This window comes from Hydra vulgaris, chromosome 15 (genome assembly GCF_038396675.1).
Source record: "Hydra vulgaris chromosome 15, alternate assembly HydraT2T_AEP".
Classification (NCBI taxonomy): Eukaryota; Metazoa; Cnidaria; class Hydrozoa; order Anthoathecata; family Hydridae; genus Hydra; species Hydra vulgaris.
Window position 1 is genome coordinate 27,754,675 of NC_088934.1, and position 27,683 is coordinate 27,782,357.

Here is a 27,683-nt window from a genome sequence, read left to right on the forward strand (position 1 = left end):
TTTTACCAAGAGTAACATTTGAAAATATTAGCAAATAAAAGATTTGAAGTCTACTGAGTGAAAGTTGCAAATAGTACTGTTGCAAATAAATATTATACGCAAAAAAAAAAAAATACTTTTGCAAATAGTACGGAGAGCAACATTTGTTAAAAGTACTGAGCAATTTTTGGTCTCTAATTTTTGTGGGTTTACTAGCTTCTTCAACTAAATTTCAACTATATTTACCTCTTAAGACAGCGCCGCTGAGATCTTTCATGACCCCCGGAGCAAAGCATCTAAGAGGCGCCTCTTTTAGCACGCCTGATTTTAAAAACAATTTAAGTTAAAAGCATATGCAATCATGCATATGTTTGATTGCATATGCTTTTTTGGCTGTAGACATTTTGTAGACCCTTTCAATATACTTGATTAGATTCAAGGAGTTTTCATGAGTAAAAAGCAAAGACAAATCAGATGCATAATTTCATCAGATGCATAAAGTTGTCTTATAACGTTATAATTTCATCAGATGCATAAAGTTGTCTTATAACGTTAACTTATATATTCACAAGCTTTTATATCTAAAGAAGCTAATTTCTAATTTTATAACTAGTTTATTGAGAATCTTGAAGAAACAGTCTTTAAAAATCTTGATTGAACGTTGAAGATATATACCTCAAGTTGTTGCTCTGGCTCTTATAGTTAAAAACTGCATTTGCATGTTAATCTTGAAATCGCTATGTTCTCTTTTATTGTTTTGTCAAAAATTCAGTTTCAAAGCTAAGAGAACCTGCAATAGCTTATGCTTCAGCGAAAAAATTGATCCATGATGAGAGGATACGGCCAAAATCATTAAATAGCTGTTGAATGAGAATGACGTCGTCATCAACAATTAGTGAAGTTAAAAATTTACTTTGTCAACAACTTGAAGAGTTTTGTACCAAAAAGTTAAAAGTACAGTAGTTTCGAGCTTTATTAAGGACTAAGCTTAATTAAACATGTTAGTGATAAGGTAAAGATCCTCTTTAGCCTTGATCTCAGCGCAAGATTAAACTGCATGAACTCAAGCTTATTTAAGGCTATGGGCTCCACAAGGAATATCTAAAACTAATGGATTTTTCTGCAGATTTTTTATTTATAACGGGTGATGCGGAAGTTATCGGACAAATCCTAATTTCATTATTTGAGCATAATAATTAGTTTTTGTGGTTTTATGCGTAGGCATAAACGTTCTATAACATATAAACTTTATTATTTGAAACACAATTATTTAAAATGAGGTTGAATGCAGCTGAACGAGAATCTTTTCGAAAGCGACTAAAAAAGTTTTTTGTAAATAAACCTAATATAAAAGAAAAAATTGTAAAGGAATTTTGAAAAGGAAGAATTTGCTCGAAGTACAATATATGATAACCTAAAAAGACTTAAAACTGTTCAATCGTTTTCTGATAGAAAGCACCTTGGTTGTCTGACATCCTGGAATAAAGAAAAGAAAGCCGAATTAACGAGATTTGTCAACAATCGAAAAGGGGTCAGTCAGAGAAAAATAGGTATTAAATTCGGTGTAAATCAATCGACAATTGGTCGTCAGTTAAAAAAAATGAATATTTGTCTGAGCCATTGTTTCGCACTTCCAAGGCTGTAGCGATCAATTCATCAATCTATATTAATGAATGTTTAGAAAAACAACTTCTTCCATTTATTCACAAGTATCATGGAGACTTTAACTATTTATTTTGGGCAGATTTAACAAGTTCTCATTATTCTAAAGATTCTCTAAATTGGATAGACCAATATGTCTATTACGTTGATAAAGAATCCAACCACCAAAATGTGCCTCAAGCACGACCAATTGAAAATTTTGGGGGACATTTGGCACAGAAGGTTTACGAGGGAGATTGGCAAGCTTCAACAGAGCAAGTTTTAATAGATCGCATTAAACTAAAACTACAAGAAATTGATTAAAACTTTTTACAGTTCTATATGAAAGGCGTCAGAGCAAAATTGAGATCAATTGCAGATGGTGGTGTTTTTTCATATTAAAAATAATATATTTTTATTAAAAGATAAATGCTATTTTTTAAAAAAATATAATAGTAGTTTGTTTTTTTATTTATAAGTTATTGACGTTTTTATTTTGTCCGATAACTTCCGCATCACCCGTTATTTTTTGTAGTTATGTTTGATAACGCTTTTATATACAGTTTTATGCTTTAGTACAGGGATGTCCAACCTTTTTACAGTAAGGGCCATTAATTCGTTTCAAAATCAACTTGAGGGCCACAAACATACAATACCCAAAATAAAAATTATTAAATTTGAAGTTTTTATTTAAATTTAAATTAACAGTTACACTCATAGTTAAGGTTCAAAGTGAAGTTATACAAAAGTTCGATCAATGTGAAACTTGACACTGTTTTTTTTTGCATAAATGATCTATGTCTGCTTTTATATTTGATAATGCAATTCGAAGGGTATTAGTAAGGTGTTCATCTGTCAATCTATTTCTCTGTTCTGTTTTTACATGCTTCATTTTTGAGAATAACTGTTCGCAGTTGTATGTGCTTCCAAAAAGTGAAAAATATTTAATAGCATGTCTGCATAAATGAGGAAAAACTTCAATGCTCATGTATTTTTTATAAAATTCTAACAATTCTACTTCTTTGTAGGCTTCTTTAAGATCTTTATTGTTTTGCAATTCTATTAATTCCATTTGAAATTCATTTCTAACTGTCTCAGCTTTGATGGAAAATGGATGCGCAAATAAGTCTAACTCATTTTTTTCCTTTTTAAAATCACAGAATCTTGTGTCAAATTCATCAATTTATTTTAAAATAAGAGTACAATATATTTCAGAGTCAATTGTATTAATATTTCTTTCTGATAATACCTTGAAATGGACAAGTACTTTAGAACTTAATTGTTGTTTCAGAAGTTTTAATTTTAAAACAAATGTTTCTACATTTTCAAACAATTTACTAATAAGTTGATCTTTACCCTGCAATTTAAGATTTAATTCCATTAACATCTGAGTCATGTCAATCAAAAATGCCAAATCATTCAGACAGTCAATATTTTCAAGCAAGCTTGTGTCTTTCCCTTTAATTTTTAGAAACAGCACTATTTCAGGTAAAAGTATCCAAAATCTTTTCAGAGTAGCAGCTCGACTAAGCCATCTAACCTGGCTGAAATAAATTACATCTTCAGCCTCACTACCACAACCTTCAAGTAATTGTTTGAACTGTCTGTGATTAAGGCCACGACTTCTTATAAAGTTAACAGTATGAATAACAAGTTCCATAACATTCTTCATCTCCAATACTTTTGCACATAACTGCTCTTGGTGTATAATGCAGTGATATAAAATAATTTCATGATTAATGGATTTCTTAAGTAATGCAATAAATCCAATATTTTTTCCTGTTAGTGCACTTGCTCCATCTGTAGTGACACCACAGAGTTTCTTTTCTGGTAATTCAAATTTCACCAATGTTTTTTTCACTTCAGAGAGAATATCTTCTCCTCTTGTTGTGTCCTTCATATGATTAATATCTAACAGTTCTTCAATTACTTCAAAGTTACTAGTTATACCTCTAATAAAAATGGCTAGCTGAGCAGTATCACCTCTGTCTGTTGATTCATCCAGTGCCAGACTATAGGCTTTATTTAATTTTTCTTTTAATGATAATTCAATATTTTTTGATAGATCTTCAACTCTTCTAGCAATAGTCTGGTGTGAGAGGCTAAGATCTTCAACAGTAGGTGTTTTTTCAGGACATATCTCTTTACAAAATATTTTTAAACAGTTTTTTAATAAATCTCCAGTACAAAAAGGTTTACCACTTTTTGCAATAGCTTCTGCCATTAAAAAACTTATTTTGGTAGCACTGTAAGAGCTAATCACTTTAGTTTTCATCACTGATTGTTGTGCAAGAAAAGTTTTCTTCAACAATTCAATCTTATCAATTCGAAATTGGCCTTTAAATTTGTCATAACTTACAGCATGTTTTGTAGTGTAGTGCCTGTTCACATTATAACTTTTACACACGGCAATTTTCTCCAAACAAATTAGACATATAATAGAATTACTTTGTTCATGTACAAAATAGTCAGATGTCCAAGAAGGATTAAATACATGACCCCCATGACCGCTTTCAGTATCACATCTACGTCTTTTAGCTGAAGCCATCTTTATTAAATATATAAAAATGTTTTTTCTTTAGCGCGCGTTTTATTATTTCAAATGCGGATTTATATAGTGAAAGTATAATCGAAATCGAATGTATAATTCAAATTATAAATATATAAATAATATGCTGTTGCTGTAGAACTTATTTTATTATTGTTATTTGAAATTTTTATTAAAATAAAAATTCAAAATTAATGGACCGTGATATGCGGGCCATAGGCTGACGAGGGCCACCTTCTGGCCCGCGGGCCACGCGTTGGACAACCCTGCTTTAGTATTAAAATTTTATATAAAATTTTAATACTATGTTTAATATTAAGTGTTACTTCCTTATCTTTAATTGTGTTGATAAACTTTTGCCTACAAATTAATGATTTTCAAAATGTTTCGAAAATAATTTGAGATGCGTAACAAAGTTGTGAATTTTTTTTCCAAAATCCATCGAATTGATATCTTTTTAGGTCAGATCTTGCTGCTTCTCACAATTCTAAAAAGTTCTACATTGTTGCAAAGATATTAATGTGAAAATTGTTCCTAAAAGATGCAAATCCTCCAAACCGACCTGAAGAGCTCAAGATTGAAGATTTTTGGGCAATAGTTGAAGGAGTTCTTCGTAAGACAGGTGGAGTAACAAAAAACAAAAAGAAATTTCCAAAAAAAGTGGATTAATGTGATCAATAAGATGAAAAAAGAAATAATCTGCGAAATAATGGCATCAACCCGCTAAAAAATTCGATCTCATGTCAAACAGCCCATCAAACCCCTTAAAATTAAGTTGAATCCAAATTGATGACACATTTAATGTAAAAAAAATTGAAACAAAAAGAATTCATCATTTAGAGAAATCTCAATTTAAAGTTGACCGGATTTTTTCGTGTCCATCCGATATGTCATTCAAGATGCAAGATTTGTTTAAAAAATATTTTTCTCGCAAATAAATAACTTTTTTTTCTTTTTTTTTTTTTACAACGATCATTTTTATATATTTCAAAAAAGTAATTTTTACGTGTCTCAAGTTTATATATATGTACACCACATATTAGGGTGTTTCATTTCCGACAATTTTTCGAAAATGGCTACGTTACATGCATAACGGGGTAAATAATGGGCCAAAAAAAAGTCTGTAAATTTTTGAAAATTTTAAAATATCATCTAGAGGTCGCCGTTGCCTGTATGTAATAAAGAATATCGGATGAACATTTGGCCAAATTTTCAAAAAAATTGGTTAATATCTTGAGGTCGCCGTATTATAAAATTTAATTTTTTTAAAATTTTTTTGCTAAAAAAATCCTTAAAGTCTTTAAAAAACTTAATACTTTAAATAAAATGAAAAATTTAAGTTTTGAGCATAATTGACCACTAAAAGTCGTTGCGTGATAGCAAAATAAACATCTGTATGTATATAAATTTCATAAACTTATTTTTAAAAAGTTGGTTGTTATATCAATTAGCAAAATTAAAATTTTAAAAATAATTTTAAAACTAGTTTATTTTATTAGCGAATATTTTATTATAACAATGAACCTTAGAAAAAATAATCAAGATTGGTTAATTGGTTACCCTGAAACCAATAAAATATCAAGCCTCAGTCTCCTACCAACAAAAAACATGTGTTAGGTAGATACTATCATTTACATTTATATTCAAAAAGCGACACTTCTCAAGATATATTTTTAAACTTGTTCTTGGTGAGCTCAAGGAAGTTTGGGAAAAAGCCGGAGTACTAATTCGATCAGATAACTCTTGTCTCTCATTGCTTACGAAATTGTTGGGGGAAAAGGTAAAAATAAAAAAAAATGATCAAGCAAGTCGAAATGCCAAAGCTGGAAAATAAAAAATTGTCATATTTTGTTATAAACTTGAGCAACTTTGCGACATTTCAGCAGTAAATGCATATGAACAGTAATTGATATCACGTAGACCAAAATGGAAAGAAGATTGGGCATTTTATGAAGATCAAAAGAGTAGCAGAAAGTATCACATGACAGGTAGCATCAATCTAGGTGCTTCAAAGTTTTTAGAACGTCAAGAAGATAGACTAAGCATGGATTTTCGGAGACGGTCAAGCGAAGATCAAAAATCTAGTGCCTTTGAAATATCGGCAAAGAAGCTCTCAGAAATAACGGCATTTGTGACAGACCAATGTTTTTTATCAGTTTGCCAACAGCTTTTATTTGAATCTATTATCATCTGCAAAAGCGGAGGCAAACTTAATGATATGTCCATGTCAGTATCAAATGTGCATCCTCAAAGACAATATGTCTTTTAGGATGCACATTTTGTTTTGTCGATTAAAGCTGACTGGGAGATAAAAAAAACACCTAAAAAGACCATTTTAGACATAGCTCATAATGAAGAACGTGTAGCAGTTCTTATTAGCGGATCTCTTAACGGGTACTTATTTATTTATATAAATCCTATGTATATTTTGTATTTTTGTTTTTTAAAAAACTAACTTAGCTTTTATTTGCTGGCCGAAACCCATTGGTGTACATTTGATTAAAGATTCGACAGGTAAAATTCAATGTGATGCGACCGTGAAACTTGCGCAAGATTGGAACATTTTGGAAAGCATTATTGGTATATGCGTTAATACAACAACAATAAACACAGATAATAAAAAAGGAGCAGCAACATTAATTGAATTGAGTTAAAGAGATCTCTCCTATGGCTAGCATGTTGCCATCATCATAATGAGCTACACATCGAACATGTATTTACCGCATTACGAGGAGATAGCAAGAGTCCAGATGATTCCATTTTTAAATGTTTTCAAGCCAAAATTTTCAAGAATTGATATTGATTTCTCAAGCTTTAATTTTTTTGAATGGCCTACTGACATCAAATCGAAAATATTTAATCAAGCAAGTTTAGTTCTGAAATGAGCTTACCAATGCCTCAAAAATAAAATATTTCCACGAGAAGATTATCTTGAGTTATTTGAATTAACCATTATCTACCTTGGGGGGAAACAATCAATTGATAAAATATTCAAAATTCACAAACCAGGTGCAATTTACAATGCGAGATTTATGTCACATTTTATATATATTTTAAAAATGGAACTCTTATCTGATAAACTTATTATGTTCAATGATTAGCAAATTATGATTCACCGCATGACTAAGTTTATTAGTCTTTTTTATTCGATGCAATTTCTCCACTCAAGGATTTCCGTATTTGCTCCAGTTGATGACTCCAAATTTTTTGTTGCAATGAACTGGTATTAAGAAGAAGATTCAGATATCGCAACTGCTGTGATTTCGTCAATTAACCGTCACCTTTGGTATTTAACAGAAGAGCTTGTTATTTTTTTTTTTATTAAAAAATTGTCAGAATTTACCAGAAAAATAATGGCAAAGAAACTTTTTTTACCCAAAGACCAAAAACTTTTTTAATTGGGAAACCATATTTTCCAACATTAAATTCTTCAACCTTTATTTATTATTTATTTGGACCACGGTCTTGGCTTCTTTTTGACTTATTAGGACTAACAAGCAACCAGGAATGGCTCGAGATGAATCCACAAGAGTGGAAGTTCTTCCATGATTATTGAACCGCAGAAATTTTTTTTAAAGAACTAGAGGTAACAAATGATTGCGCGAAAAGAGGAATCAAACTTATTGGTGATTTCCGCGAGTGTGAACAAAATGAAGAACAGCGACAAAATGTTTATCTAATAACCTTTGATATATATCATCATTGAATTACTTAAAAATTAATTAATTTTATGCTACGTTACATCCAGTAACGTAGCATAAAATTAATTAATTTTTAAGTAATTCAAATTCAAATTTTTTCAAGTTGAAAAAAGTGTAAAAAACGCTATTTTTTCAAGATGGCGACCTCTTGATGGCATTTTAAAATTTTGAAAAATTTACACACTTTTTCTTGGCCCATTATTTACCCCGTTATGCATGTATTATAACCATTTTCAATAAATTGTCAGAAATGAAACACCTTAACCACACTTATTAACAATGCCTAAAAAAAGTTTAGAATGCTGTTATGCAAATGCGCATAACAGCCTTTTAAATGCTTGACAGTGGGTTAAAATAATTAATTTAAAAAATCGTGGTTTATAATATAAAGTACCAGCTATTAACTCAAGCATTTAAAAAACGCAAGTCCGTCGCACCAATGGTCTACTAGGTCCGTCGCACCACTGGGCTACTAGGTCCGTTGCACCACTGGGCTACTAGGGACTTGTTTGTGGTTGTCGTTGAATGTACTATGTACTATGTCTCAGCATCTCAAAACCCACAGTTGTTTTGAGACTTCCATTTTATGCATAGGCTTATTTATTAGTTTTATTCAGAACTATTTGTCAATTTTTTTGTATATTTAAAGTTGCAATTAAGTAACACTAGATAAATTTATTAACAACAATCTAAAATTAAATAAACTTTTAATCAAGTTTATGCGTCTATCTTTGTTGTAAATTTATTATGGATTTAAACCTACTTTTTAAAAAGTGACCATAGGTTCTAAAGTTTTCTTTAAAGTTTGTCAATACAGTCTAAAGACAAGGTCTTAAATATTGTAAAATGATGATACCTTGATTGATATAGTACAAATTTTTTTTTATATCAGTTTTTTAAAATATCAGGGTTTCAAAGTTTAAAATACCTGTGTTTTGTGCATTTTTAGTTGTTCTAATTCAGCTAGTTTTTCAGAAAGTTACAGTTTTGTGCAAATGATTGTTAAACAATCATGTTGGGAGCTTTTAATTAATGTGTCCTGATGTCATTTCACATTCGAAGTGTGTTCAGTTTTATGATTCACTTTTGAATAGTTAAAGTAAAGATGATGCACCATTAGTGCATAGAATTGCGCATGCATATGATTGTGACCTTTTCGTAAGAGGAAATGCAACAGCTATGTGTAGCAGTATCAAACCAAATTTAATTAAGTCGAAATATAATGATATGAGACAATATTACCTTAAATGCATTGAGAATGGTAAATATGAAATGTTTCCTTTTGTTACTGTGTTAGACTCGTAAAAGGTGTGCTTTTAGTTCTATCATTGTTGTGAATGTATCCTGTTTTTTGTTGTTGTTGTTGTTGACTTATTTGAGTATTTAAATTCAATCAATAGACATAAGTTTTTTTGTTTTTTATTTTTGGTTTGTTTATGTACCTTATGTTTTAGTTAATAACTAAAAAGTTCATTATATATTTTATTTTTATAAGTGTCTTATTGATGTCTAAAGTTATATAATTGGCTATTTTAGGTCAATTATTGCTTTTTCTTTATTTCCTTATTGGCATGATGATTTATTTTGCTCAACAGCTTTGTAGTTGTTTCTTCTTGTCATCAGATATTCATTTTATTAACTAGAGTTATTGATATAAGATATAGTTAATATGTACAGTTATTAAAGTCAGTTCTTTATTTACATTTGTTGCAGTTGCAGTTAAATATAACTACTATTACAACTACACCAAAAGTAGTATTAAAAAATATGGTTATGTTATTTTTGATTTTAATGAGATATTTGATCAATTTTTCATAGAATATTGTGAAAGTATTGACTATTCTGGCATGAAGATGCCATGAATGTTTTAACATTTTTAACATTCGTATGATTCAAAGATTCAAATCCTACAGGCACACATTTAGAGTTCATTTTGTCAATCCATTTATTGACATATATTGATCAATGCATTTATTAAGTACTTTTCTGACACAAAACCGGGTATTTTTAATTCTATTTTTCATTGCAATTTTATGATACTATTTATGTTTTACCATATTTCTATACTATATAGGTTTGTAATTTCATGTGGAAAAGTTGAACTTCTTCCAAAAATGCCCAAGTTTCAACCAAGATCAATTTTTTCAAAAGGACTTAAAAACCATGTTATTTTATTTTGTTATTTATGTTGTGTAAGGATATTTTGATCTTATTTTCAAAATAAAGTTTTAGTTTAGAATGAAGTGTGTCATTTCTTTAATGTCTTTTTTATTTGAAACACTTACATAGGAATTTTAACGCCTTAGTGATGTAAAAAATTTAACGTCGGAATTTTCAACATCAACTCCGCGTTGATTTCGACATCAATTCCACGTTGATAAACTAACGTTGATTATTCAACGTTAAAACGACGTGTCTTTTTAATTCCTGTTTGATATTGTTAGTTGTTGCATTTTAACAATTTTTTAACTGTTTGTAACTGTCTAACATTATACATATAGCATCGTACATATAGCTATTTGTGTTTATAAAAACATGTAACTTATTATTTTTATCATTATTATTTTTATTGCTATTATTGTTATCATTATTATTATTAGTTTTTCTGTGTTTTTATGTTGTGTTTTTAATGTTTATTTTCGTAAATATTATTTTTATTATTATAACTATTATTACTTTAATCATTTTCATTAGGTGTTTAGCTAACATTAGTAATGTTACTGTTTGTAAACAACTTTAAAATGTAACCACTGACTATTTCAGAAATATATTGATTGATTATATATTAATGGTACATGGATGCCTACTTTCGGCATATGCCGACTGGTACAGGCCGATGCATTGGCATTAGCCCTAAATTTGAATTTGTACTCTTTTCTTTTCTTTTTTTATAAATAGGTAAAGGAGCCCCTTATAAAAAAATGTTCAAAAAATATTTCAAAAGGTTCAGAAGTTGCAGATATGTCTACGAACTTTCATTTATTGTTATATATATATATATATATATATATATATATATATATATATATATATATATATATATATATATATATATATATATATATATATATGCATATATATATATATATATATATATATATGCATATATATATATGTAAATAGTATATGTTACTGTTACCCACAGTACCATGAATTAGCTAAATGCTAACGTTTATAATATAGTTTAATATTGCAACTCTGAGTTTCATGTGTTACCACAATCATCAGACAAGTTACTACTTGCCTGAAGATTGCGATAATACATGAAACTAAGAGTTGCAATATTAAACTATGTTATAAACATTAGCATTTAGCTAATTCATGGTACTGCGGTAACAGTAAAATATATACTATATAGCTCTAGTTTATCCTATAGAGCACTTTTTTAAGTATACAATATTATATACGATAATATAAAGATATTTTCTTTGTTCATATATATCCACTGACGTGTGTGAATATTTATGAATAAAAGTATTCAGTTATTATTATATTTATTTACAGAAATAAAAGTATTTGATTGTTATGTCATTACGGATAATGGAGAAAAATTAATAAAGCAGTTATTTATGAGTCAGAAAGTACAATAGAAAGAAGTGTAGAACAAGTGTTTCAGATAATGAAGTTGTTTCGAAAACATTTCTTTAATCAATAATACTTACTAGTTTTGTAAAGAAAATCAGTTTAACCGATTTTTAGTTCACAAAGAAAAATGTTGAAGTTGTCTTTTGACATGTTTAAGGCTGATGACATACAGACTTTAATCAAAGTTCAATTTGGTTGGTTCGAAGGGAAAAGTAACCGTGAAATTACCTATGGAGGGATAAATATTTACAGAACTATAATTGGCAGGATATTATTTTGATCTTAAGTCTTAAAGTTTAATTTTAAGTGTTTATTTCACTTTAATGGCTGCCTGTTAAAAATAAATGAATTTAGTTTATTTAGTATTCACAAAGAATAGGTGTGAAACTTACTTGAATTTATCACATAATAAAATAAATCAGTTAACATGAAAATTGTAAACTTCAAGTATTCATATAAAATAGTATAAATTATTTTATTGTATATTATATAAATTATAATAATAATTATTATAATATGATAATAATTATTATAATATAATAATAATAGTTATTATAATAATTATTATATAAATTACACTGTACAATAACGAAAAAAAAACGGAAATGCCGTTGACACTACCTTATGTATTTTGATTTGGAGATTACGAAAATTTTTTTTTTTTTAATTTTTTTATTTTAGGTGCCCCAAGAAGTCCTAACGGTCTTGTCACAGAGCACCGCGGAAGTGCATTTAACCAGGAAGTTCACGCCTCCTTCCTTACCGTGACGCGAAAATTTGTCCAGAGCTCGTTTCAAACCTGGATCTCCTGCTTATAAAGCAAGCGCTCTAACCACTGCGCCACGGCCGCACATAACTTACATACTTAAAAAAGTGCTCTATAGGATAAACTAGAGCTATATAGTATATATTTTACTGTTACCGCAGTACCATGAATTAGCTAAATGCTAATGTTTATAACATAGTTTAATATTGCAACTCTTAGTTTCATGTATTATCGCAATCTTCAGGCAAGTAGTAACTTGTCTGATGATTGTAGTAACACATGAAACTCAGAGTTGCAATATTAAACTATATTATAAACGTTAGCATTTAGCTAATTCATGGTACTGTGGGTAACAGTAACATATACTATTTACATATATATATATATGCATATATATATATATATATATATATATATATATATATATATATATATATATATATATATATATATATATATAGAGATATATATATATATATAGAGATATATATATATAGATATATATATGCATATATATATATATATATGTATATATATGTATATATATATATATATATATATATATATATATATATATATATATATATATATATATATATATATATATATATAGATATATATATATAGATATATATATGCATATATATATATATATATATATATATATATATATATATATATATATATATATATATATATATATGTATATATAAAATGATGTCAGTTTTGTTGTGTGACCCACCAATTTTGGTTAAATTCACATTTTCAAATTTTTGATTTTCACTATGAAAGTTGTCAATGTGATTTTTAATATATTTATTAGCAGTTGCTTATGATTTATTTATTAGCATTTCTTTATCATATACCTATTTGCATTTGTTTAACCTTGTATTAGACTAAATGTAAGTCTGTTTTATTTTAGATAAACTACAGTTAGCCAAGTAATATATAGATATAATTCAGTGTATATTGAAACAAGAAATGCCCAGAACTTGTAAAAATCAAGCCGACAACTTTTGCTACATTTGTGGCGAACTGACTTTAAAGAGATGCAGACGAAGATTGACACCACATGTGAAAAAACTGTATGAACTATACTTTGGTTGCAAAGTCGGCGACCATGATAAGAACTGGGCGCCTCATGCATGCTCTGTGAGGTGCGCTAGTTCACTATCGTCGTGGGCGAACAGGACTGGTGGAGGACCAACATTTGGGGTGCCAATGGTGTGGCGTGAACCCCAAAATCATTGCTCAGATTGCTATTTCTGTTCTGTTAACATATCAGGTCGCAATTCTATGGGTAAGATAGCTATAGTGTACCCAAATCTACCTTCAGCTATTCGTCCTGTTCCTCATTTGGCTGAACTCCCTGTTCCTGAACCTCCATCGGAAATCCCAAACACGGACAGTTCTGATTCAGAAGAGGATACTGATGACGATGATAGTTACGAGTTGCCAGAAGATACAGAGCGTAAACCCCACTTCATAACAGGATCTGACCTAAAAGATCTCGTTCGAGATTTGTATTTAACAAAGCAACAGAGTGAATTGCTGGCTTCACGTCTCTAGGAGTGGCATCTGTTGGCTGGTGATGCAAGAGTGTCGTCATTTAGAAAGCGATCACGGGAACTGCAGCAATACTTCTCTATGGATGAAGAACTTTGCTTCTGTAATGACATCAGTGGATTGTTTGATGATCTAGGAATAGAATACAATTCATCTATGTGGAATTTGTTAATTGACGCATCACTTTATAGTATTAAGGTAGCATTACTGCATACTGGAAATGTGTTGCCTTCCATTCCCATAGCACATTCGGTAGCCCTGAGGGAAAACTATGTGAATATATCACTTATTCTGAACAGAATTAAATATATAGAGATCACAAATGGTCCATATGTGCAGATTTGAAAGTTGTTGCTATACTAAATGGATTGCAGGCTGGTTTTACTAAGTACATGTGTTTCCTCTGCAAATGGGATAGCAGGATGAAATCAGAACATTATATGAGGAAATGTTGGCCACAACGAGAAACATTTGAGGTTGGCTCCCATAACGTCATTCATGAACCTCTTGTGGATAAAGAGAAGATCATCTTGCCCAATCTTCACATCAAGCTTGGAATCATGAAACAGTTTGTAAAGGCGTTAGATCACGACAAACCAGCATTTCAGTATTTGCAGACCACATTTCCTAAAATCAGTGACGCCAAAATTAAAGAGGGCATTTTTGTGGGGCCCCAAATACGAGAACTGATGCTGGATGAAACGTTTTCGGGAACGATGGAACAATATGAACTTGCAGCATGGGATGCATTCAAACCGGTGTGCCAGGGATTTCTTAGAAAACATATTGCACCAAATTACGCTGATTTGGTAGACAGGTTAATTGCATCCTATCTACAACAACTGGGTTGTAACATGTCACTAAAGCTCCACTTTCTTCATTTCCATCTTTCCTTCTTCTCTGTCAATGGAGATGTATATGATGAAAATGGCGAGCGCTTTCATCAGAGTATTGCCACAATGGAAAGCAGATACAAGGGAAAGTGGAGACCCGCCATGCTTGCAGATTACTGCTGGAATTTGCAGCGCGATGAACCCGATGCAGCATTCAAACGCCAGGCTAAATACAATTAAATACAAGTTTACAATTTGTGTTAAAAGTGATAATAAACATGTTCATACACTTATTCATATGTATAGAAAAATGCATCTTACGTTACATCTTTAAATCGTTATTTCAAAAAATTGTGACGTGCTGCAGCATAACTGATTACATATTTGGAATCAGCACGTCTGAATTAATAAAGATAACCTAATTTGGTTCTTGTTTTTTTCAAAAAATTAAAATTTGTTGTACAGTGTTATTATATAAAGTAGTATATTTTATTACTTGAAATAATATGAATAAATAAATTTTTATTTCCTCCTTTCTCTACAGTTTTATTTGCTTGACTAAACTCGAATATTTTTGCATTTATTTTCTAGAATCGATTAAGCGCTATTAATCAAAAGCAACAGACAAAAAAGACTCGTACATAATTAGCCACCTGCTTTAAGTATGCACCTCATCGCTTAAATGGAAGTAAACGGAAATATTACAAACACGAAAAAAAAAATGAAGAATTTAATGAAAGAAGGTGATCATGAAAATCAAAGGTGATGAAGAAAATCAAAAAGATGGTACCTGTGAAGTAGAAGGTGGCGTTTTGGTTAAACGAAAACGATGGTAGTTGCCAAAATAAAAAATAAATAACCCTATTATCCCAACTTGTAAAACTTTTTATAAATGTTAGAAATGTTAGAAAAGTTAAAAATGCATGTTAAAAGTTCCAATAAATTAAAGATAATTCAAAAAATAAGTTTTAATAATTATGAAAAAGTTTTTTTTATGAGCCTACCCAAGTAGCAAACAATATTGGCGCAATATTGGCGGATTGTTGGGTATGTTGGCCAATATTGGCCAAGATATCCGATATATCGCCAATATTTCTAAACCATATTGCGCTAATATTGACATACAATATAGTTAGCCAATAATGCGCCAATATTTTTGTGTCAATATTGTTAACAATATTGACAGTTCGTATACTTGGAGGATCAAGTATATTTAAGCAGATTATTTTCATAATTTTGTTATTGCTTTTTAAAATACAAATAAATTATGTATGTACATTTTATAATATTTTTTTATGTTGTTTATATTTCTTTAAATTATTCTAGATGATTTTAACGTTGCCTCATCAATGATGGATAAACTATTGTATACCTCAAGTGTAGATATCAGTGATAGTGAGGCAAGTTCAGCACGAAAAAAAATTTAAATTGATAAATCAATTGTTTGTGGTGCTGGGGTATGTGATGATGACAGTGATGAAGGAAGTTCTTTAGCTTCATTGTCTACAAAACAACCTGTTACAATAAATAAAATAAATTTACAAGCTAAATCACAACTAAAACTAACCAAAAAACCTATTTTAGTTGATAATACCCACAATAGTTATCCTATCAGCTCAAATTTATTTTTACAAAAGTTATCCTTAAGTGCAACAACTTTATTGCCTAATATTAGACATCCACAAACAAGCTCAAATCAATCAAAGGTGTCAAATTTAGAATATGGAGAAAGCAAAAATCAATCCTATTTATTGGAAGACAGAAGATTTTTAAGTAATTGTATTTAAAATTTTATTTAAACTTATGTATGTTTATATTTTTCTTTTAGTGTTATAAGAGTAACTTTGGTAAAGTTCTTAACAATTATTATATATTTAAAGCATTTGAAAAAAAGTGTTTAGATATGTTTGTTTCTATCCAATATGACATGAAAAAAATACTCAATCGTTTGAAGCAAATTGAAACACAAGTTGGGTCAATTAGTAACAATTCTGCAATAGGAATGACAGTTAAGCCTGATATAAATCGGTGGAATCAGTTACCACTACTAACAGACGATGACCTTGTTTTGCTGGAGGAAACTCTCTGCAACAAAGGCATGTTGGAGTCACTGGTAAAATTATAGCATTATTTTATTCAAATTTTGAATTTAAATAACATAAATTTGAAGTAGTAATAGTAAAACATCTGATATAGCATATTTAGATTTTAAATACGGCTTATTTAAAAAAAAAGAAGAAAAATAAATAAATCTAACTTATCATTGCCCTATTCCAAACCCTCAGTTGATAGAGGAGTAACTCTATAAATATACACCTAAAAAATATTTCTTAAAGGATTCTTACCACAACATCAACATTTCATGTTAGACAAAAGTTATAATTGCGGAAACTAATTAAGTTTTATTGTTATTTAAAAAACCCAGAAAAACTCAACTTTATAGATCTGAATGTTTTTTGTTTTTTCAAACCATAATGTTTTTATTATTATATATTTAAGTTTTATGCTGTTTTCATTATATATTGATTGATATAGGGAGAACACGCAAGGAGTATTACACGCATCGACTTATTTAGGGGAAAAAGCGGGAGTTAATAACACATCAAAGGGTTGTGGCAGGGTGATTATGGATTGGGATTGGGCTTGCTATCTTTTAATTAAAAGAAAGAAAAATATTATTAATCTGGTCTTGCATTTTATTGTTTACTTTTGTCCAACATATTATGGAATAAATATATGTGTTGTGCAAAAAACATTCTCAGTTTATATATATATATATATATATATATATATATATATATATATATATATATATATATATATATATATATATATATATATGCGTTTAGAGGAGTTAAAAATATTTTCATTAAAAGAGTTTTGGTTTAGCCTATTTTTAATTGAAATTGGAATTTGTTTTAGAATTTGAGGGGGATGGTTCAAATTTACATTAATATACAATAATTCGTCAATTAATAAAAATGAACATATAAAAGAAAAAAATACTGATTATTGTAATTGTAAACAAAAAATAGATTGCCCTCTAAATGGAAAATGCCTTTCGAAAAATGTAATTTACAAGTGCATTGTTTCCTCACAAAACAACCCTGATAAACAATATATTGGCTTAACCGAGGGGGAATGGAAAAAACGTTATGCCAACCACAAACAATCGTTTAAACACAAAAAATATTTAAAAGAGACTATGCTGTCAAAATATATTTGGGATTTAAAAGAAAAAAATAAAAATTTTAATTTACAATGGTCTATTCTAAAATCTGCCCCTGCCTATAATAACATTTCCAAAAAATGTATGCTATGTTTGCAAGAAAAATTTGATATAATTACTCATTTAAATCAAGAAAATTTATTAAATAAAAAATCTGAATTAATTTCTAAATGTAGGCACGAAAATAAATACCTCTTAAAAAATTATAAAAACAAATGACCAAATTAAACTATCCCCATTCCAAAGAAAATTATTTCATAATTACTTTCTGTAACTTCCCGTTAACAAAAAAATATAGTAATTAAAAATTTTTTATAATAATTTATAACTTCCTGTAAAATATTTTTTTTCTATAAATTGAATTTTTTTTGAGATTTAGTAACTCTTCCTGATGATCCAGCAATGGTGAAACTTCAAGTCGAAGATAAAAGTTAGATAAGTGTTTTTTACTAATTTATATATATATATATATATATATATATATATATATATATATATATATATATATATATATATATATATATATATATATTAGGGCTGTTCATGTGAACACAGGAAAAAAAAAATTTTCTCGGATTTGAATGCATAGTTGTTTATTTTGTGCCATTTGACATAGTAATTGACTGTGGAAAAAATCTTTCCAATCAGATAATGTTTAGGGGGTGCTCAATGACCATAAAGTTTTACGAAAAACGTCAAAAACGTGTAAAAAGTTCCAAAGTTCCAAAAATTTCTAGAACCTGGTTAGTTAGATTTTTTCCACTGAAATATTATCTGATTGCGTGCTATATAGATTAATTAAAGTGCAGCAGATTAACTGTCATCAGGGCACCAGACTAAAAAATGTCTGCTAGTGTTTAAAACAACTGTGTTTATATCATTTTGTTAAAATTTGTATTCATAATTTTAATACTATTATTTAACTCAATTTAGAATTTGTTCAAACAGAATAAAAAGGTTTACAAGTATAAATATTATTTTTATTTGGAATTTCAGTTTGACAACAAATGTATTAATATTTTGATAGTACCTAACCTTAGTAACCTATTACAGAAAACTAGCATGGTAGTCTGGTAGTGTATTGTTTGTTATTAAGTGCAGATAATAATAATTTCTAATTTGAAAATATTTATTTAATTTCTTTAGTAATAATTATTATAATATATTGCTGCAGCTGCATAAACCAACAACTGAATGATAAGTTTGTATAATATGGTATTGAGTTTTGATTTTCTCATAATATTTCAGTTATCATTGAAATGGCAGCATCATCTCGTGTTGCTATCTCTACACGACTTCAAACCAAAATCTTTTTAATTGGACAACCAGAGCCAAATCTTCCAGATAAAGTTCTTCCCTTAACATCTGATGTTTTAAAAACATTTTTTTATCATCTTAATTCAACCAAAAAGTCAGTGCCTGAAAGTCTTAAAACAACTGTTGATGAACTGATTATTATTTGGAATAAAGCCCGTATTCCGACAGCATTTCATCCGAATGTAGTCTTAAAGTTGAAAACTTTAGTCCAGGAATTTAAATTAATAAAAAAAAAAAAATCCAGATTGTCAGATTCTCAGAAATCGAGAGAGAAATCATTTACAGACACCATTGGCCTACTTTTTGACATTGCCCACAAGGATGCTGAAACCATGATCAGAATTGAAGAAGATAAAGAATTTTTATTGGATCAGAGATGTCAGAGAAAAATGGTGATGTTTGGAAAGGACAAAGAACTTTCAAAATTAGAAGAAAGAAATGAAGCAAGGAAACAAGCAGAGAGAGAACGAAAGCTAAAAGAAGAGCAAAGACAATCTGGTGCGAGTGCAATAGTTCCTGTTATTGAACCTTTACATGACGAAAGTTATAGTGATGACAACGATAACGATGCTGTTGATAATGACAAAATGGTTGATAGAGATTTTGAGATAGAAATCCCTGTTTATTACAGACAACAAGTCAGTAAAGCAAGTTCTTCAGGGTCAGCTGAATCAAGTTTAGCAAGTACTCCAAAACAACAATGTATCTTAGATACAATTCTTGACTCGCCTGATGTTTCATCAACATTAGACAGAATTAATCTATCTGACACAAAATTTACTATACTAGCAGCAGCAATTGCAAGGGCTGGTGGACAGAACCTCGATGATGGATCATTGTCACGTTCTACAGTCCGTAGAAAACGAACCTATCATCGATCAAATATTGAAGCCACTGTTCGAACTGAATTCTGCGATTTGGACAAACCACCATTAATCGTCCACTGGGATGGCAAACTGATGATAGATCGTACAAATTCTGCAGCCCCTAAAGCAAATGTTGACCGGCTATCTGTAGGTGTGACAGGTCACAATGTTGACAAAATACTTGGAATAGCAAAACTATCAGCTGGAACTGGAGAAGCCCAAGCAAAAGCAGTTATTTATCTGCTTAATTTGTGGGACATAATTGGTGATGTTATTGGAATGAGTTTTGATACTACAGCCTCTAACACTGGCTCCAAAAATGGTGCATGTGTAGTTCTTGAGAAACATATAGGTAGAAATTTGTTATATTTCGCTTGCAGACACCATGTTCATGAGATCATAGTAGCAGGAGTGTTTGGATCACTATTTGGACCATCATCTGGTCCCAACATACCTCTTTTCCAGAGATTTCAGCAATATTGGCCCAAAGTTAATCAAGGAAATTTTAAACCTCTGGATGACATTCGAATGAAAATACCCCTGGTGCAAGAACTACAAAATGAAGTGATTACATTCCTCAAAGAAAACCTGCATGTTAAAATGCCAAGGGATGACTACAAAGAAATCTTGGATCTCTGTCTGTTAATACTTGGAAAACTGCCTGATCAAGAAGAGAAAAATTATCATTTCAAGATCCCTGGTGCTTATCACATGGCTCGCTGGATGGCCAAGGTTATTTATTGTTTTAAGATTTATTTATTTCGTGAAGAGTTCAAGTTGACCACAAAAGAGGAAAAAAATCTCTGTGAATTTTGCTTATTTGCTAGTCTGGTTTATGTAAAATCTTGGATATCATGCACAAATGCCAGCGATGCTCCAGTTAATGACTTGTTTCTGTTTCAGCAACTTAAGCAGTTTGCAGTTGTGAATAAAACGATTTCCGAAGCAGCAGTCGAGAACTTTCAAAACCATTTGTGGTACCAGAATTGGTCCCACTAGCTTTTGTTTTCAAACAAACTTCAAACGGAAGAGAAGCGAAAAATGATTTCCAACATGAAATTTCACGGTGAGAACTGGTCTGAAAGGTTGATCAAATTAAAGAACATTGAAAGTCTTGAGAAGAAATCTCTGGACATGCTGGTGACATCAGTTTCAGCAAGTGCGTTGCGGTCAATGAAGGTTGATATTGATTTTCTGTTCAACAACGATCCAGCTACCTGGAATGATTCCCCAGAATACCAAGAAGGAAAAAATTTAGTATATTCATTGAAAGTAGTAAATGATGCTGCCGAACGATCTGTGGCTTTAATGTCGATGTTTAATGAATCGATTACAAGGAATGAATCTGAAATGCAGAGGTTAATTCAGGTGGTTGAGGATCACAGAAAGCGAGTGCCAGATGCCAGAAAGTGTACTCTGAAGAGTTATAGTCCTCGCTAGCATTAACATTGCACGAACTATAACATTACGATAATTAAATGTTAATTGCTCATATGTTTTTTTGTTTATAATTCGTATTTTAATCAATGACAAAGAGTCAAAAATCCTAGTGTTTTATTTTGGAAAAATTCTGATATAACAAAAACCGCAGAACTTTAGTCGTATTGCAGTATTTTATTTCATTAATTTCTCTGCTAATAAACCAGTCTAAAGTGGATGTGGATTGTAATTTGTATTCAGAATTTAATATTTAGAGATAATTAAAACTGATCAAATCTGAAAAATCTAATTAACCGGGTTTTAGAAATTTGTGGAACTTTGTTACTTTTTCCATGTTTTTCACATTTTTCGTAAAACTTTATGGTCATTGAGCATCCCCTAAACATTATCTGATTGGAAAGATTTTTTGCACAGTTAATTACTATGTCAAATGGCACAAAATAAACAACTATGCAATCAAATCTGAAAAAAAAAATTTTTTTGGACAGCCCTAATATATATATATATATATATATATATATATATATATATATATATATATATATATATATATATATATATATATATATATATATATATATATTATAATAGTAAAAGATTTAACAGGTTTTTTCAATCTGATTATAGATTTTTTTTAATGAATATAATAGACAAATCGTTTGGCTTCTGTTGGTGGCATTAGTTGCAATCAAATGACAAGAGATGTTATGAGTTGTTTATTTTCAAAGTCTCTTAGTTTATTATATTCAGGACAAGGTCGAAAAGGAAAGAAATCTTTTGTAAAACTGAAATGTTACAGAGCTGTAATAGGTTGTTGAAGTTTTTCTTTTTTTATTTATATATTATCTATTATATCTTGGTAGCGGAGTGTGACGTCTTCAATTATGATTGGCTTGGTTCTAAATACTTTAAATTTTTGATTCTAAATGATGTCAATCTCTATTTTATATTAGAATGTACTTGAAATTAAACTTTAAAATAAATTTTATGTTGATATGTTTTTGGCTTTGATCATGTAATAAAAAACTTTATGCTTGTTTGTAGCTGTTGTTATGAAACAGTTTCCTGATTCGACGGAAGCCAAAATCAAAATGAAAATTAGCAGTTTTCTAGCACAAGCTGTAGATCGAGATGGAGGCAGAAAAAAAAGTAGTATCTGCAAAAGTAGTGGTGTTGAACTTGAGGCAAATGTGTTGGATACTCAACAGCCTAATGAAATTTAAGAAATGATACAAAATTATTTGTTTACTGTTTATTTGTCTTTCAGATTTTTTCTTTCTCTTACGAGCTATTTTAGAAACAATATGAAAATTTTTAATATAATAATTGCTTCATATAAAAATTATTATGAAAATTTTTTTTCATAAATTCTATGCTTTTTTAACTAAAAATTAAAAAGTTGCTATTATTATTATTAAAAAACTTTTACAAGTTTTTTGATAATAGTTTTATATATATGTATATATATGTGTGTGTGTGTGTGTGTGTGTGTGTGTGTGTGTGTGTGTGTGTGTGTGTGTGTGTGTGTGTGTGTGTGTGTGTGTACGTAAATACGTAAACAATTTTATCGCTGGGATTCAAGAAAATATAGTTTTTCTTTCCGAGTTGCTGACATGTGAAACAATATGACCTTGTATGCTGTGAATGCAAAAAAATATTTTATTATTTAAAAATAAGATTAACTCTTTTGACTTGAACAAATATTTATTCTAAAAGGAACAACTATTTGTTTTTTTATAATTTTGTTTCTTTATAATATTTGTAATTTTATAATTTTGTTATTGGTTCTGTGGTGCATTTTTGAAAATTTATTTATGGGCACGCTGTTAGTGTCCATCTTTGTAATGGCTGTCGTGTCCTTTAGAACATGTATTTGATGTTTCTAATAAATATTTATATATATATATATATATACACATATATATATATGTGTTTATATATATACATATATATACATATATATGTATGTATATATATATGTATATATATATACATATATATATATATATATATATATATATATACACATATACAATATACACATATACAATATACACACATACAATATATACACATACAATATACACACATACAATATACACATATACAATATACACACATAAAATATACACATATACAATATACACATATACAATATACACACATACAATATACACACATACAATATACACATATACAATATACACATATACAATATACACATATACATACAACCTTGCGAATTAGAAAAACTAAGGTTGGCAATAATTGCTGATTCTTGGTTTTTCTAATTTGAAGTTCATAATTTGCCTGTTTTAGGTTGGTGTCAGATCAGCTAAAACAGTTTTTAATAAAAGTTTAATTTTAAATTAGGAACCCCCAACACCTCCCGGTTGTTATTTATGCTGACTCTGCTATTTTTTTTTAATATATAGCGATCTTTGATGATCTGAATGATGTAACAACCTGAAATTTGGTACATTGCATAGCAGATTTAGATATCAAATACAAAAAGAAAATTTAGAGAACTTTAAACTACATGTAAATTGAGCAATATTCATAATTAGGGGGTATTTTAATGATCGAAATGGTAGTGTCATCTTGACAATGTTTTTTGAGGCATAATTCAAAAATGAAAATTTAGAAAAGTTTTGTACGAATGCGTACGAAATTTTTTAAAAAAAAACTTACAATTGCGTATAAGCAAGGGAGGGGTGTTAAAGAGAGTGAGTACGTACGTGGTTTGACTATCTCTCTTTCTCCTAAAGATTTTTTTCTTTCTTTTGATTTTTTTTTTCTTGATTTTTTATAAAAACATTGAATTCACGAGTGTAAAAAAAAAATTAATTTTTTTTTTTCACAACTGTTTTCTATATTTCTTTATAAATAATTAAGAGAGAAAAAGTTTTGTTGTTATTGTTAATGTTTTGCAATATTCATGCGTTGGTGAAGGAGGGGAGGGAGTCTTAATTTTGTATAAATAATGCGTATATACGCAGAGGGGGGAGTTAAAAACATTCAAGAGCGTGCAAAGAGGGTATCCTAAATCAGTGGTTTTCTGTGTACGTATTATATGGATGGCCCCTAATCTAAATTATATTACGAAATTTTTCTATTTTTTTATTGTTTAGATAATGTTTAAACAAAAAAAAGCCAATAGATATGCAGCTCGATCAAACTTTATCAGAAGAAATGTTAAGAAGCATTTAGAAGAATTAGAAACTCAAAATAGTAGCTTGCAAATAAAATTGCAAGACTTGCAACAAAATGAAAGTTTACCTTGCTCTAGCAGCATTGAGAGTAAGCATACATAGTATATTTGCTAATTCTTACATTAACAGTGAAAAGTTATTTTAGTATATTATATAACGATTTTTATACTTTATATATCAAATTATTTAGAATATTTGGTAGACGAGAGCGAAGTTATAGATTTTGATATTGTCGATGATCGATGTAAAAACGAAGCTATTGGTTTCGAGGTAGATACAAATAATGTTAAATTTACTAATGGTTCTTTTTCTCAATTGAGTTCATCTGATGAGAATGATGACAATGACTATTACCCATCTTGTTCAAGTGAAGGTGATGCAAACGAGCATAATAAAAGTTTACAGGATTTGCTTGCAACTTGGTCTGTAAAGCATAACACAAGACATACTGCTTTATCTGATTTATTACTAATATTAGGTCGATATCATTCCTTACCAAAAGATGCTAGAACTGTTTTAAAAACTAAGAAGCTTGCTGATATAATCCCAATGTATGATATCCACAACAATTGCGGTGAATATGTTTATTTAGGACTTGAAAAACAATTAATAAAATTATTGGAAAGTGCAAATAAAGTAACAACTTGTGGAGACTGTTGTTTGAAACTTCAGTTTAACATTGATGGATTGCCACTATTTAAAAGTTCTGCAAAGCAATTTTGGCCAATACTTTGTTCAGTAAATTATGATGGAACTATCTATAAACCTTTTGTAGTTAGCTTGTTTTGTGGAAATAGTAAACCAATTACAGCGGAAGTTTTTTTATCTGATTTCGTTGCGGAGTTTAAAAAACTTAAGGATCATGGATTTGTAGCAGCATGTTCCTTTTTTACCATAGCTGTGAATGCTTTTATATGCGATGCACCTGCTCGGGCATTTGTTAAAGGTATAACAAGCCACAATGGCTATTATGGATGCAAAAGGTGTATTCAAGTTGGAGAATATGTTCAAAGAAGAGTTACATTTCCAGAGTTTAATGCAGAAAAGCGAACAGATACCTCATTTATTAATCGTCAACAAAAACAGCATCATCAAAAGAATATTATATCATCACTTCTGGAGCTTAATACTGGACATGTTTCTCAATTTCCTTTGAAATTTATGCATCTTGTATGCCTTGGCGCGACTCGAAAATTGTTATTGTATTGGCTTCGTGGCTCATGAAATGTTAAAATAAGTGTAGGAAATGCTGATACTATATCTAATAATATGATTAGCTTGGTAAATTGTATTCCTTGTGAGTTTTCCAGAAAACCACGGTCTCTTAAAGAAATAAGTTGATGGAAAGCTACTGAATTTAGACTTTTTTTATGTTATGTTGGTCCGGTTGTTTTAAGAAATCACTTACCGTCGAATATATACCATCATTTTATGCTTTTAAATGTTGATACTTCTAATAATTACTGTAATTATGCTGAAAAACTGTTAAAAATTTTTGTTAAGGAACTCTCAAGTTTGTATGGTGATAGTTCATTAAGTTACACTATGCATAGTCTTATTCATATATGTGATGATGTTAGGCTTTTTGATGCTCTTGATAATTATAGTGCATTCCCATTTGAAAACATGCTTGGTTCACTGAAAAAAATGGTAAGAACTGGCCGATTTCCACTCAGACAATTGTGTCAGCGTTTATCTGAGCAAAGTTTTGTTTTTTCAGATGAACCGCCATCATTAAAACCTTCATTGTGTAAAACTCACCACCAAAGTCCAACCCTTACCTTTACAGGAATACAGTATAAACAACTTAATTTTGCTGGTTGTTTTTTTTCCACTGAGAATGCAAACAGATGCGCTTTATTAAATGATGGAAAAGTTATTGTAATTTGCAATATTATTGACTCAGAGCATGATGGAATAGTTATCATTTGTCGCATTTTTAAAACGATGAAAAATTTTTACAGCTATCCATGTGAGTCATCAAAACTTAATGTTTTCAAAGTTGATCAGTTGTCAGAACAATATTCATATTTTCCGTTATCGTCAATCTTTAAAAAATGCTTATTGCTGCAGAGAAAAAAATTTTTTATAGCTTTTCCTTTTCTTCATTGTTTAAAGTTTATATAAGATTTTTTTTAACATTTATTTATAAAGATTTTGTTGTAGTTTATTTAAAAAAATTATACATTATTATGCTTTAAAATGACTTAATTTATTAACTAATTTGTCTACAAATAAGTAGTTTTCATATATTTGATATATTTTTATACCTTAAGTATTTCGTACATAAACTTGATGAAATATATATAAAATACAAAAAAATGAATATAAGAACTAAGTATATATTATAATATAAATTATTAACTATGTATTACAATATAACATATAAATTAGTAAAAATAGAAAAACAGCAAATATATATTAATTATAATATCTAATTATAATATATTATATTATAATTATATATATTATAATATATTAAAATACGATTATAATTATGTATTAATATATTATTTATAATATATTAAAATTATGGCACTATATATATAGTGCCAGTTAGACGAAAACACATTTAAACTCATGGCAATTTAATAATCATTATTGCCATCTAGATCAAGATCGTCTTCATGGTGATCCTCGTCATCGTCTTTGCTTAAATTGATCAATCCAGCTTACGTATCATAGGTTTGTATCATAGGTTTGTATCATCCCTTCAAAAACTATTTTCATAGTTTTAACAGTGTTTAAAATTTGAAGTACATTAAAGAATAGAATTATAACCTGAATTTGATTTTAGTTAAACAAAGAAGTTAATACTTTACCAACAACAAGTTGACATAAAGCAGTGTCTTTAAATGGAAGTTTTTTGAGCGTGCCTTTTCCATCCATACTTAAATGCGACATAACAAAATTAGAAAAAAGTTGTTTCAAGAGATTTTTTGAAGTATCGTCAGTAGATGTTCCCCCAATTCGTGAAAGAAGGTGAAACTACAACTTTTT

At 29.3% G+C, this 27,683-nt stretch overlaps 2 protein-coding genes across 5 annotated transcripts; one reads left to right on the forward strand and one right to left on the reverse strand.

The window, feature by feature from the left end:
• Positions 1–2,374: 2,374 nt before the first annotated feature.
• LOC136091856 (general transcription factor II-I repeat domain-containing protein 2A-like) lies at positions 2,375–4,168 on the reverse strand. The gene is made up of 2 exons (XM_065819569.1): positions 2,870–4,168; positions 2,375–2,764 (listed from the first exon to the last, which is right to left on the reverse strand). The coding sequence occupies exons 1-2, from the start codon at positions 4,166–4,168 to the stop codon at positions 2,375–2,377; spliced, it is 1,689 nt and encodes a 562-aa protein (XP_065675641.1).
• Positions 4,169–15,733: 11,565 nt separating this feature from the next.
• LOC136091518 (uncharacterized) lies at positions 15,734–26,886 on the forward strand. Of its 4 annotated transcripts, none has more exons than XM_065819164.1 (5): positions 15,734–15,826; positions 15,946–16,392; positions 16,500–16,732; positions 24,603–24,771; positions 24,874–26,886. In XM_065819164.1, exons 3-5 carry the CDS (start codon positions 16,523–16,525, stop codon positions 25,905–25,907), a joined length of 1,413 nt encoding a protein of 470 aa, XP_065675236.1. In that variant the 5' UTR covers positions 15,734–15,826; positions 15,946–16,392; positions 16,500–16,522; the 3' UTR covers positions 25,908–26,886. The 4 variants fall into 4 exon arrangements, with proteins under 4 accessions (XP_065675236.1, XP_065675237.1, XP_065675234.1 ...); XM_065819165.1 differs by having other exon boundaries at positions 16,514–16,732; XM_065819162.1 differs by having other exon boundaries at positions 15,946–16,732.
• The last annotated feature ends 797 nt before the right edge of the window (positions 26,887–27,683 follow it).